Here is a 13,994-nt window from a genome sequence, read left to right as displayed (position 1 = left end):
TTTGATCAGGAAAAAAAAAGGAAATAAATGTGTGCAAAACAGCTCGTGTCAGTCAAAATTCCTGCATTCATCCAAGCATCCTGTCTCCCAGCAGATAAAAGGAACAAGCTACCCTTTAATGCGACTTCTTTATGCAAGGCCATCATTAGCTTGGTGGAAAATCCACCAACTTGCATAAGATGTGGGAAAGATCAGAACCTCAGCTGAGCCAAACACTGGAGAGACTTCACATCAGTTTTACACAACAGTCAGAGAACTGGCTCCTTCAAACTAAAACATCGGTTTCAGCTAACAACATGGATGAAGGGTGTGAGAGTGCTTATACCTGCAGCCTGACAGAGTGCTCGTGCTTCCTCTTCATGTCGTTGATATGCCTGGCCACGCTCTGCATGGTGTCTATAGCTTCCTGCACAACCTCATGGCTCTCTGTGTCCTTCTCCATGTGGTTGGCGATCTCCTGGATCAATAACACACACGAGCATTAGAACAGTGTATGCACTCGCAGTCGTGTTTGTGGCCTCACATGCTTGTGATTGTACTCATGCCGGCATGTGGACATACACTGGAACATGCACACTGAGTAGCATATGTCTGAACATTTGGCTCCTCCAACAGCGCAGAGTTGGAAGCAGAGTCAGGCCAGGACACACGCGTGTACGCCAACTAGGGCTGGGCGATTTTGGACAAAAATAAAATCCCGATTTTTTTCTCTGAAAACCCGATTTTCGATATCGATTTTTTTGGTAAAACTACAAAAGACAATGGAATAAATTGTTTCAAATATTTTATCTTTATTTTTAAAGAAACATAGCAAACAAATTTCCCTATTGGGAATGAAGTGCAATTGAAAGATACTGTAAATCCTCCTTGAGTTTAGTAAAGTGACAACATTTACAATTTTCTTGACCAAACAAAGATGATTAGACGAGCTCTGTCTGTAATGCAGACAGCTCTCTTCTTCTTTTCCAGCTATAAGAAAAAGAGAGAGGAAAATCGATTTTCCTTTTTTTAAACATCGTCTTGATTAATAAATCCGATTTAGATTTAAAATCGATTAATCGCACAGCCCTAACGCCAACAGAGATAAAATCATTAGTGAGCACCGACACGCATGTGCCTGCACTTCCTCTCCTCTGAGTGAAGGGTAATTGTTCCTACATACAGTGTGACAGCCTGAGTTTGTGTTTGCGAGGCAGCCAGCAGACAGACGTACGTGCAACAGGAGGTGGTACTTGAGGATCCGCTGCACTGGCTTCAGCAAGTAGGAGCCCAGGGGCAAGGAGTGTCTGAGAGATTCCTGGCGCTCGCGGAAAAACTTGGCCAACGCCTTGTTCCTCATGCATTCTGTGAGCACAGCCACGGACCTGTGGGGGCAAAACGCAGCCAATGAAACATCACTGATGGGAAGTACACTGTTATTTAACAGCAATACTCCGATTTCAATTTCATAAAGAAGAAAGAAGAAAAGACAAGAAAAAAAAAAGGTTAAAATTGGTTGCACAAATAGAAAAAAAGTGGACAAAAAGAAATATCTATCCATGTGATTTCCACATTAAATTATTATTACATTGGCAATTAATGTTTAAATTAGTTAGTAAAATACACTAAAAGATTAAAAAATAATAATGTATATGATGTCCTTTCATATATAGATGTTATTCTCAAAGCTTTAGCACCTATTTACACATGCTAAATACATAATAATAATACATATATTTTATATAGCACTTTTCTAGGTACCCAAGGATGCTTCACAATGGTCATATTATTCATTTCGTCCATTCAGCTCAGACTTGTTCCTCTGTTGTGCATCATGAAATAACCCACAGATGTGCTGTTAACTCGACAAACAGAAGTTTGTCAAAACAGTTCCAGTGATGGTTGACAGTGACTGATCCTCAACTCTGACTTCAGCCTCCACTGCTCCTCTAACTGCATAGATGCTTAATGTTCTGGTTTTTACACGAGACAACAAGACTAAACAGATTCGACTAAAAAAGCAGTACTTTACAACCTTGTCAGAACCATATTTACTGAACTACGTGGTGCTTATTTGCTGTGCGACCCACTAAAGAATAAAGAGGTTCTTCAGTAACTATGGAGGCTGTGTGTGTGTGTGTGTGTGTGTGTGTGTGTGTGTGTGTGTGTGTGTGTGTGTGCGTGCATGCAGAGTGGAACAAGACAGAAAAAGACACTTGTGAACTTGTGTTTCATTCTTCTGTGTCTTGTGTGTGTGTGTGTGTGTGTGTGTGTGTGTGTGTGTGTGTGTGTGTGTGTGTGTGTGTGTGTGTGTGTGTGTGTGTGTGCATGTCTGCATGTCTAAATTCCACTGTGGCTCCACACAAGACTCACATTGTTCTGGAGGAAACCCGACCTTCGAGTTCAGTGTGTCCACGATACATCTAGAGCCTCTGTGAGTGTGCGTTTTATGTGCAAGTGTCTCCTTGTGTGTGTCGTGTGTGACCTTGGTAGGGGTCACCAGCTGTGGTGTGGATGTGGGAGAAGGCCTATTGTAAACAGCTAACAACCCTTCCAATCAGCTTTCAATTAGACATGATTAAATTTCAATTATATGCAAGTTGATGAAACAACAGCCCGAAGAAAAGCTGCGCATGTAAAACAGGTGTTTGTACAGAATAATCTCAGATTTCGGTCCGATTTAAGGCCAACAATGCAAACACACAAATACCCACCATTATCACACACAGGTGTCCCACAGCACCACAGCGCACACAAAGCAGATAAAACATTAACAGCATTAGGTATGATAAGGTGACAGCTTTAATACCCCGTCTGTCAGCGTGTTAGCTGGAGGGATGGAAGAATGGAGGGAGAAAAAAATGGGAGCACAAAGCAGGAAGGGAGGTAGAGAGACCCTGAGGCACAACCGACAGCAGACACTTAGACTCCTGCTGAGGAGGAACCGTCACAGCGCGACAGTTCGTCAAGGTGGGTAAAAAAGGCGATGCATTGAACAGCATACACAATAGAGCCATGTGAGACGCTGGGAAGACGTGATGTGGAGGTGAGATCATGAGGGAATGACAACTGTACAGTAGAAGGAGAGAGATGAGCCTCGGCTTAGACTTTAAAAGCTCACAGAGGGGAGTTTCTTACCGTGGGTAGTTGGTGCAGTACTGCGTATAAATGTGAAACTCTTCACTCTGAAAAAGCACAGCGAGAACAAATCAGTTAAAAAGTTAAGCAACAGAAAACAGGACTGCAAACGCTGAGAAGTGATGGAGAGCTAATGTTGTATGCTAATCATTAATGATGACAACAACAGTGTTGTTCAGCTGAGAGTAGGGGTGTGCAAACAAGGGTACCTCACGATTCGATTTCGATTATTGGAGCTTCGATTCTTCGATTATAACGATTGTCGATTCGATTCGATTATTGGTGCCACGATTCTTCGATTATTGTGATTTTTAATGCTTTTTTCCATAAAAGATTGATTTTGTCTTCATCTGTGGCTACATTTGTAAATAAATAGCCAATCAATTAACTCAGTTCCTGTAACAACACTCATTAAGTAAATAAGGTTTTTTGAACATTTGACATGTATTTTTCAAAAGACACAAAATAATTTATTTTATGACTATGTAAACATTCGCTCTTTGACTTACTTAACTTTGACCAGGGAAAGCTGCACTTGCATGAGAGCGCCCTCTATTGGCGGAAAACACTGAAAACGGTCAAGCCCTGGATTTAATGAGTTCATTAATTCAAGTAAACCAGAAAAGGACTTCCATCAAATTTATTTTGTATAAACATATCTGCCATATTTCAAGTGAATAATAAGAAATGTGCATTCTTGAAAATGAAATGATTCAGCAGCTTATTCAGTCTGGAATCTGGATAGAACTTAATTTTTTTTTTTTTATTACTGGACCATAATCGATTACAAATCGTCACGTGACGCATCGCGATGCATCGACACATCGATGAATTGCACCCACCTCTAGCTGAGAGTGTTCGTCCAAAACAATCTCTTTGTTTCAGCTAACCAAAAGTCGCTTAAAGTATTTACATACTAGTCATGTTCTTAAAGATTTCTGAGTCATAACTACCCATAAGTGCGTCACCAGTGAACAGGTTTCCTCCTGCATGATGTTGTTCAGGCCCACATTGCTGCTTTAATTCTGTTGCAACAGACGAAACGTGGTTCGGTCAAAGAGCAGGAGTCTGCCTCACTGCTACATTTGAAATATCATCTGAAATATTCCTCCAATTTGTTTGCAAATATCCTAAAGTGAAGATACAAGGCACCAACTTTATCATTTAGTCTTAAAGATTTCTTGATCCAACAGTATTTCTTGATGACCAAATGTAATGTGAAACACTTTCCCACATGGCAGCAAACACTCATTTGAATGTTTCGCCAGTGGCGGTAATGCTTTCTGATTATTTGATGGGGTTAAGGTCTCTGGAGTTTACTGCCAATGATGAAATGCCCATAAAAGTCTCATTGCATGTTTTAGGTGTCACAGCAATTTCGGTGAACATGAGGTCAGCGTTAATCTTCATCAGTGTCGTAAAGTTTAATTGAATACTGATTCAGAGGTCGACTGCATTTTCCGCGCATCAATTATGTTTTCTCGGATAAACTTTATGACCGATTTGATGCTGGAATACACAACAGAGAGTCTGATGATAACTTTTCATCCTAGAAAGAAAATGTGATAGATGTGGAGTTGTAAAAAGAAGATTTAGATTTGGTTAATGATTTGCTTTGTCAAAAACCCTAAAAGTGCTGGTTCTGTACCCTCTGAAGATCAAGATGTGTCTGCAGCATTTTTGCCCCGTATATTGCTGGTTTTACTGGATCTTCGGTGGCTCGTGTCAGCTTTGATGACTGCCTGGTTATTTCATGTTTACTGCCCTGCGCAGTCCGGACCCAGAGACAAGGCATCCACTCTCCTCCGTTCACTGATCCTAATTGAACCTCCTCCCCACAGCTTATGATTATCTGAGCCCCCGGCCTTTAATCCTCTGTTTATCCCAACAGCCCAGAGCGCTCAGATTAAATATCCCCTCATACCTCATCGCTGCCCCTTTAACCGAGATGTTCTCCCACCTTGCATACTTCTCTGAACATCAAACACATCAAAAGCCAGCGTGACTTATCAAAGCCCTCTGGTCTCATCCTCTCAGCATCCACCATCTCTTCTAAATCTGCATGACTTTTTCCTGTATCCTTTTTATCTTTATTGATAATTTATGGACATGTTCCTTTGGCCAACCCATGTCTCGCTCCCTTCAGGCCTCTAAGCTTTCTTCTGCATCCTCATGTGGAGGCCGAAAGATGAACCCTTTGCTGTTGCATAACGTGAGGGTCTAATTGAACTCTTGTGTCCATAAACAGTGGAAAAAGAGGGAGAGGGCTCTCGCAGGATGCAGATAGCTTTCAGGAAGCAGCATCATAAACACATAGTACAAATGAGAGAAGTTTGTACACATGTGAGCGTATATAGAAAGAAAGAAAGCTTCCAGGCACTTCTGATCCAGAGTGAAATATAAAAATGTAATGTCCAATGAGTCTAAAGCAATATGCTTACAAACATCATGTCCCATCAAAATGTATGAACATAAGAACACACAAGCACGCATGCAGAGACTCTCATGAACCGTTCGCCCGAGGTGCTCCATGGGAACCCTGCTAAATTGAAGACCAAAGTTCTTCTCCACCTCCTCACAGTCTCCACCAGTCTGCTGCCGCAGACCAGGCCTAAACACAACCAGATGTGCCACCATCGATTTCTAATGACACACACTTCTAATACACACTCTTGATATTCCGCTACACACACAGACACAAAAAGAATCAAGACCACAAAGCACATAAATGGTTTGATGGAATACAGATTTTGCAAAGCATGCATGAAACGCAAACAACAACGGCGGCACACACTCTCCGAGCCAGAACAGGAAGCCAGCAGAGCTCTAAATAACTATCATCTATAATGCACTTCCCTTTTAAATATACATGCAGGCAACATTCAATCATATAATCATATTCCAATTCTGAACGTGAGCCACTCCGATACATGTGGAAATGAAACGTCTTTGTTTTTATATTAGGGGTAAGAAGACACATAAAAGACGTCGACTTCTTGGCATGGACAACGTTTCATCAACATCGCTTAATCACTTTAATTGCAAGGGATAGTGTGTTTTTGTCCCACTTTGGTTTTTTTGTCTTTAGGTCAAGACCAGACTGGTCACAGTGAGTCAGCAGGCAATCGATGAAAGAAAGTTTTAGCTCTGAGTGTGATTGTGCACACCGCGCCTCGGTCAGCATGTAGCAACCCATAAAACACTTGAAAGATTTGCTCAATGTGCAGCACAGTGAGAATATAATCACACACAGAAGAACACTAGAATGAAAAGCCAATTATCGAGGAGAAATCGAGATTTACAGCTACATCCGTCTCTTCTGCAAATACTGGGCTAGGTTGGGATTCTTAGCTGCTGAAACTAGAAGAGATGTACGCATGTGTGTGTATGCGAGTGCTTTTCACAGAGATAATATGGGAGAAGTTTTGTGGTTTTCTGGATCTCAGCAACTGTGACCAATGGTAATACTAAGAACTCTGATTACTAAACAGCAGCTCTACTTGTGCTCCAACTGTGATGTATTCATGTGAAGTTATTGTGACGGTCAGTGGTGAAATAGAAAAAAACAACAAATATGTTTCTAGGTTCTTATGTGTCTCCAGACCAAACAACTTGCTGATAAAATCCGTGCAAGTCTTCAGATGAGGTCTTTTGATTCAGATGTTCCTAAAATAGAGTTGAGGGTTGATGTAAATTACATTACATATTCTAATCTAATATTTTGCTTTACCCACAGACTTCTGTAAAAGATAAAAAATAAAAAAATAGACGGCTTTCGGGTCTGAAAAATTAAGCCAATGAGAAAGGGGTTTAAACTTGCTCATCTTCTGACCACTAGGGGGTCAGTAGACTAGTGTCAACTAGTGTGGTTGTAAACTTTCAATACATAGAAGTCTAAATTTCTAAGTAAACATTTTATTTTTTACATTTTATAGACCACAAACAATACAAACAATCCTGACAATAAAAACCATTCTGCAACGGGCATAAATAACATCTGTAAATATCCATCTGTTTTTCTTTTTTGTATACTAGAATTTTTTTTTTTTTTATTTATTACTATTTTTATTCTCCTTCTTATTCTTATTATTATTATTATTGTATATACTGTTTATAGTGTTATAGTGTTTATTATTATTATTATTGTTGTGTGATATTGTGTGATATTGATGCCTCTTGTTTTGCACTATCCCCTTTGCTGCTGTAACCTGGAAATTTCCCCTCTGGGGGACTATTAAAGGATTTCTTATCTTATCTTATTTGTGGCTCACATCTCAATTTGAATATGGATTTTTTTTTTTAAGTAGCCTGAAGTAAAAACAGACAGTAATCTGTTATGCTTAAAGATGGGGCTACCTTGTATTTGCAAATTGCTACGCTATTAATGTGCAAAGTCTCTGTGGCCCCCGACCACTGCTCCCTCGTAACATTTTATGTAAACCAAATGTTGATCCCATGTTGCATCAATAATTTCATCTTTTTTTTTCTTTGAATATTTTGTAGCGCTAGTGTCTTTATTGACAAAGTAGGTGGACAGGAAACGGGTACAGAGAGAGGGGGAAGACGTGGAGCAAAAAGTGACAGGCTGGGACTCGAACCTGCGCTGCCTGCGTGAGGGCAATGGCACCCACTCAACCCACTGAGCTACTCAGGGCCCATAAGTGAATCATTTTAAAAGGATTTAAACAGCGTTATGTCCATGTTTGCACAAGGCTCTTGAACAGAACTGAAAAAACAAGGTGCTTTATTAATCTCCAAAAGAAATCTATACTATTACAATATAAATATGAGAAAAAACAAATGGGGGGGGGGGTGAAGTACGAATAGTCATTAAAGAGGGCCATTATGTTACAAATGATCTGCTTGTAAATCAGCCGACACCGAAGCATTTCACAGGAACTGATTTTATGTGAAATAAGTACCGGTAACTTGTTATTCTAGTTAAAAACAGGAATATTTCTTATTAAATGGACATCAACAGTATGAGTAAGGTCTCACAAAGGAGAGGCTATTGTGCTGAAACATAAAGACGGGAGCATCTTAAAATGTCCCGATGTGTGAAGTCCTTAACCCCCATCAGAAAAGCAACATGATCTGGATGAAAAAGGGCATCTGTTCTCCTGTCAGGAGTTAACCACTGCTGTGACCGGAACGGTCTGCAGCAAATCTATCTGATCTGAGGATTGAGACAGCCATCAAACAAGTTCACTCAAACGCAACAGAAGAAACACCCATTTGATTTTGCGCTCGTCCAGACTGAGGTTTTCAAATTGGTGGACACGATTTGCTGTCAGCTGGCTCCCACCCGATGGGATCCCCGAGCAGAAACACATGCGTTCCCACACGCACGCTTTGTTGTTTTTAAATCACCAATACTGCAATGGTCCACCAAACTACAAAGCATGCAGGCGAGCTCCAGTAGCTGGAACCTAAGTTCCTCTGAAACCTCTTTTTCATCCTATTTAACAGACATTCTTAATTTCAGAGATCCTGTGTCATCAATCCGCTGCACACAAAATGTCAGGTCACATATTACTGTTAATTATGCAGTAGTGAAGCGGGCTGTCATAAAACGAGACCGTCTAAACAACAACTGAGTCCCTGACACTGCTTGAGACTTTTTTATTTTAGCACATGGTCAGACAGTTGCTCTGCGGTATTGGGCGTAATTGCTATATGGCAGGGAGGGAATGTGAAGTGTTTTGGAGGAAGAGCTGGAATGCATGAGCGCAGTGATGATGTGTTGAGCAATCACATCATCGTAGGACATGAATATGCAATTATTTTCTGGAGAAGTATGGACAAATGAAGAGGTGAAACACAAACGCATATGGAGCAGTGATATTTATTAGAGATATTTATTGAGAATGACTTTACTGAGGATGTTCCCATCCTTGAATAAAGTTTCAGTGCCCTCATCTGATCTAGGGAAGAATATAACAACCCGTTTCTCATTTTCTGTCCAATTTATTTATCTGAGTAAGTGTCGAAAAGGGTTTCAACAATCAGAGGAGAGGACTTGATGTAAACACAGAACCAGGCCGTGCACAGTAGCTGAAGTATATTCCCTGTATGCATGTATTTGACAACTGAAATGGATGTGAATATGATGTTAAGAGTGTGACTATGGTTACCTTGGATACAAAGCACTCTGCAATGGCCACTGGGTCTGAATTGCACTTCTCAAGATCATGAAGAAGGTTCCTGAAATCAGAAAATGTAGTCATTTGATGTAACATGTGTGCACATATCCCCATATACAAGTATATGCAGCATTTTGACCCTGTCATGTTCCCAGGCTGCATGAACATGAATCATTTCTCCAAACAATTGCAATGAATTTCGGAGACAGGAGTCACCCTCAGCACAAAAATGAGGTCTTAGGGCACCTGACACTGAACAAATGGGAAACTTCCACGAATTCAAACGGGCAGCTCCCATGTGTGGCTGGGTATGCGTGTTAAGCACACACTGTCGAAAACGGCCGCTGCTGAAGATATTGTTCCATGACTGAAGCATGAGGTCATTGTTGCTGCTTTGAAATGGTTTCATGCTTCCTTTTACTGGCCAGTTTGCCGGCGTGCAGCAGCTGAAAAATGAATACAGGAGGTGGGAGAGAATGCGGCTCCCGACTGCCTTGAATTATGCTCGAGTAGCCACCTTGTCTGGATCAAGAACTTTGGCACCGGCCCATCCCAGGGATGAACAGGTGGCTCAGCGGAGAGACAGACGGTCAGAGACTCTCGTCTCAGTCTAAGTCAGTTTCCTAAGTCTTAGATCACAGAGGATTTTACACAAAATAAAAAGTTTTTAAAGCTAAGTGGGGAAAAAAATGAATAAAACATCATGCATCAGTCTCTGCCTTACTGGTTTGATTTTTACCAAAAATATGAACCTCTTTGCTTTGAGTGTCACAAGAAAAACACCTACATTGCGTCCAGTCATGACACGTCAAGACAAATCTTTCAACAATTTCTGTCACAGCTAAATTTAGGACTTTGTCCTTCGTGTTTATCTTGTACCTGTTAAATTGGTAGATGTCTTGGATGTTGCCAAACAGTGAACTTTTATCCTCAGGGCTTAAGGCCAGTCTTGACTGGTTACTGATACACTCCAAGTAGTCCTGCAGACACAAAGATAGAGAAAAGGTAATAATAGGTTAGAAGGAATATAAACAGAAGGGCCGATATTATCCCCAGCACACATTCAAAAGGCAATTCACTTGTACTTTTACATCCGCATCTCTTAAACTCTGCTTTACATTGATTTGTAATGAACCGCAGTGAAGTACTAAATCTATGCAAGTATTTACAGCAAACAACTTGTGTGACATTTCACCAAAAACGACACATTTGAAAATAATTGTTACTACTCCCCATTCCAAGACTGAACCCTCTGGACTTTTATTACCAAATAACACATTAATAGTACAGCTAATTCCTCATTTTTGATTTAAGCACAGATGTCTTATCAATAAACAATTTACTTATCAAGCTGCAATACTCCAGTAGCTTTCAGATGAGTCGCATTGCCACAAAAACCTTACCCTAGAGAAATACGAAGTGTTTAAAAATGCCTGTCTCATCACCCCTCACTATCTTCTTCCAGAAACACCAACTTATTGCTATACGATTTCAGTTAACGCTTGATTTAACTGCACATTATAAACTTAAAGCTTGAAAGAAACTTCTTTTATTTTTTTCCCCAACTCAAAAGCCTGATCTCAGCACCAGTGTTTTGAGTAAACAGCCTGGCGAGGAGACAACACAAGGCCGTTATGTTTCTTGTCCTTGTAAATCAGTCTTACTAGAGTCAGACGGTTGCTTGGTAATACAGGTTTAATGTTAGTCCGTGTTGAAAAACAGGTATACATCTGCTCAGGAGGATTTAACTGTGGGGGTCTTATCACTGCCTCCATCAGTTCCGTTAGTGATGAGTGCTGATAGAGTTGTGATTAAAAGCAGCTCCAGGTGAAGAGAGAAAAGCAGAACAGCAGCTGGAGGAAACAAACAATGTGGGTTATATTTCTTCTGGGTAAGCAGTTTTTGGACTTTTCCTGCTTATTATTCTGCAGTTTTGTTTTGTTTTTAACTAACCATTTTACTTCAATGCAAACATCTCTTAAGTGAAATTGTGTGGCCATCTATCCATTCTTGCAGTTACTTTGAATATTAGCATTGGCCGTGTTCATATTTTCGAGGCCAAGTGGAGCTGGAGCTGCTAAATGTGAAACTCATGGCTCCATAGCAACAGTACAAGTGGCATCAAAATGTGCACCAGATGCACACGCACAGTCATCCATTAAGTGTTCCTGCTTGTCTGTCTCTTTCAAAGATGAGTTAAGCTCCGACCGTATCTGTACCTGTAGGCGATTAAAAGCATGCCAACCAGAGTCAATCCTTAAAAAGTCAGAAAAACACTAAAGACTACATAAACACACGCAATCTAACATTTTGGAGCCATGCACACATATGGGATAGCTGTCTGGGAGTAGAAAGTGTTGTGGTGGCAGCTAAATACGTTTCAACCCAGACCGCATCATGAAATCGGGCAGTAAAGATGTTACAACACTGAGAAAAGCAGCAGGCTGCCGTTGGCATGTACAAACACACCCAGTGATCATTTATGACAAAAAACATTAAATTAAAAAAAATACTGCAAGACACACTGGTTGAGCCCAAGCAGCAGTCTTATTGTTTCTTGTTTTAAACACAAAGGGAATCTAAAGGAAAACTCGGATTGTCACTGCTTCACCAAAACCAGTGCACATGTGCTGCCTTTTCCCTTTTAGACAAGGTGATCGACTCTTTATCTCCTGCCAGACACTGTTACCCTTAGTAAGCCGGTCCCATAAGTCCATTTACTGCTCGACTGCACAACACAGTACACCACTACAACAGAAATAGATTACATTTAACGATCCTAAAGGCTGTGGTGGACCACAATTCCCAAGCAACGCAGTGGGAATGCAAGTGTGAGCTGCAAGCTGCTGTTCATACTGAGAAAATGGGTCTGTTGTGGTTCCTCCGCGTAAGACGCTGAAGTCAGTAAATATGTGGTTTTAAAACTAGTTTCAATGCTGCTTTCACTCATGCAGCCAACAAGACAGCTGACTGATCCCAGACTGAGTGCCGTTGAAGACAAAGGCTTTATTTTTTTCCTCCAGCAACACAGAGGATTAAGAGACAAAAAAATGACATGTATTGAGACTGGCTGGCATTTTTGGTTTGAGGGTTTGAGTTACAGAAAGAAACAATGGGCACCCTCCTTACGGGAGGCTGGTTGTTAAGTTGGGAGTCACATCCCGGGGTCATGTTTAGAATTTGTTGACTATTGGCAGTAATATGTAAGGTGATGCTTTATTAGCCACGGGGTCAGAGATCTGACCCGGCCTGACCTGCTCACTCATCACACTCGGCCTCGGAGAGCCCAACAATGAGCAGCATTCAGATCAGCACTCTCACACACCTGAACCTTCACTCCCTCCTCAGCATCAAACATAACATGTACAAACTTGAAACTTTCATATGTTAACCATTAACCTCCTCGAGCAGTCTTTTCCCACACACCAAACGTAACCCCAACTCTGCCCTGCAGTCGGAAGCTATGACTCCAGACAATGCTGAGTGTAAACAACCAGATCTCCGGGTTGGAGGATTTCCACAGGCCAAGTGATGTTCCTAGATTATTTCCAAATTCCTGGTCAACTTCAAACGGCCTGATCATGCGTCCCAGGTCTGCAAGTGGAAAAATAGGAGAGGGGAAAGCAAGATCAGAGCCTTCTTTTTAATTCTGTTTGTGGATGATGGATTGGGATGATTACACACACACTGGTTGAGGCAAGAAAGGGTGATCATGCAGAGGCAGCAAAAAACAAATACACAGAAATATAAGATGGCCACAAGAGCTTCAACTACTGAAGGTTGAGGAAAATGCATGCAAATTGACAAAAGCCAAATAAACTTGTTTAGTGCAGCAATTAGAAGAAAAAAAAAGTCCTGCAAAGCCAGAAGAGCCAACAACAGTGCTGCTGACAGATGAAACGCAGGTGAACCTAAGGAAGTCTGGGTAAATATTTGTGTTGAGGCCGTCACACCCTCTTCCCTTGCAAGGAAGCAGCCTAAGCAGAGGGATTAATGAGACGGGCTTGCAGGACAGGCCAAAGAAGACAGTGCTGATAACGAATGGCTGATGTGCTAAAGTTTTCTTTCCACAAGAGGTTAAATGTCAAGTTAAAAGCCCAATTAATGGAAACAAGCACAATCAATGCGATCTATCCTCAATGTACTAACTGAAACTGCCATTAAAGAGTGAGGAATGGCTAAATGCACGTGAATTTGGCTGTCCAGGGCCTGGGTGGTCTAATCCACTACTGGAAATAGGTGGTCTGCAGAGCAGAGGCAGCAACGGGTTATTAAGTGCAGATCCTGAGCGCTGTTCAGTGTTTCGCATTGCCTACTTTGGACATCGTTATCTCGGGACTAAATCCCTCTTCCTACTTCTCTCTCTTTACCCACTTTCCTGACCTCTGTGTCCTGACAGTGGGAGGCAAAGATGAAGGAAAGAGAGAGGGTAGGACATCAATCAAGGGTGGCTACCCAAAGTAACATAACAAGAACCTCACTTTTTCTACTCATCTTACCTCTAAATCTGAATTCCCTACATTTTTCAAATGCTAGTTTTTAAATCATATTTTCAAAGGATAAAAATATGCAAATAAACATGCAAATTGTCACATGAGTTGCATGTCCAGAGATGAGACAGATGTGTGGTTAAACATGGTAAAGTAGGGAAAGAAGGGCAAAGCTCCAAAGAGATGACAAATCCCACAGTTCTCACTCAGATGCTTTGTGGCCTGAGCTGCGTCGGTCAAACAT

At 41.2% G+C, this 13,994-nt stretch overlaps 1 protein-coding gene across 2 annotated transcripts in view; it reads right to left on the bottom strand.

Moving 5' to 3' along the window:
• The window catches only part of LOC133464434 (pleckstrin homology domain-containing family G member 1), a 49,794-nt gene that overhangs the window by 10,981 nt on the left and 24,819 nt on the right, over nt 1-13,994 (bottom strand). For both annotated transcript variants that reach the window (XM_061746416.1, XM_061746415.1), the window contains exons 3-7: nt 10,140-10,240; nt 9,252-9,321; nt 3,118-3,164; nt 1,214-1,364; nt 326-457 (exon numbers count right to left, since the gene is read on the bottom strand). In XM_061746416.1, coding sequence (XP_061602400.1) covers nt 326-457; nt 1,214-1,364; nt 3,118-3,164; nt 9,252-9,321; nt 10,140-10,240 — 501 coding nt within the window. The remainder of the gene's footprint in view (nt 1-325; nt 458-1,213; nt 1,365-3,117; nt 3,165-9,251; nt 9,322-10,139; nt 10,241-13,994) is intronic.

The sequence above is a fragment of the Cololabis saira genome, chromosome 18 (assembly GCF_033807715.1).
Source record: "Cololabis saira isolate AMF1-May2022 chromosome 18, fColSai1.1, whole genome shotgun sequence".
Classification (NCBI taxonomy): domain Eukaryota; kingdom Metazoa; phylum Chordata; class Actinopteri; order Beloniformes; family Belonidae; genus Cololabis; species Cololabis saira.
This window is presented reverse-complemented; position numbering and strand designations above follow the sequence as displayed.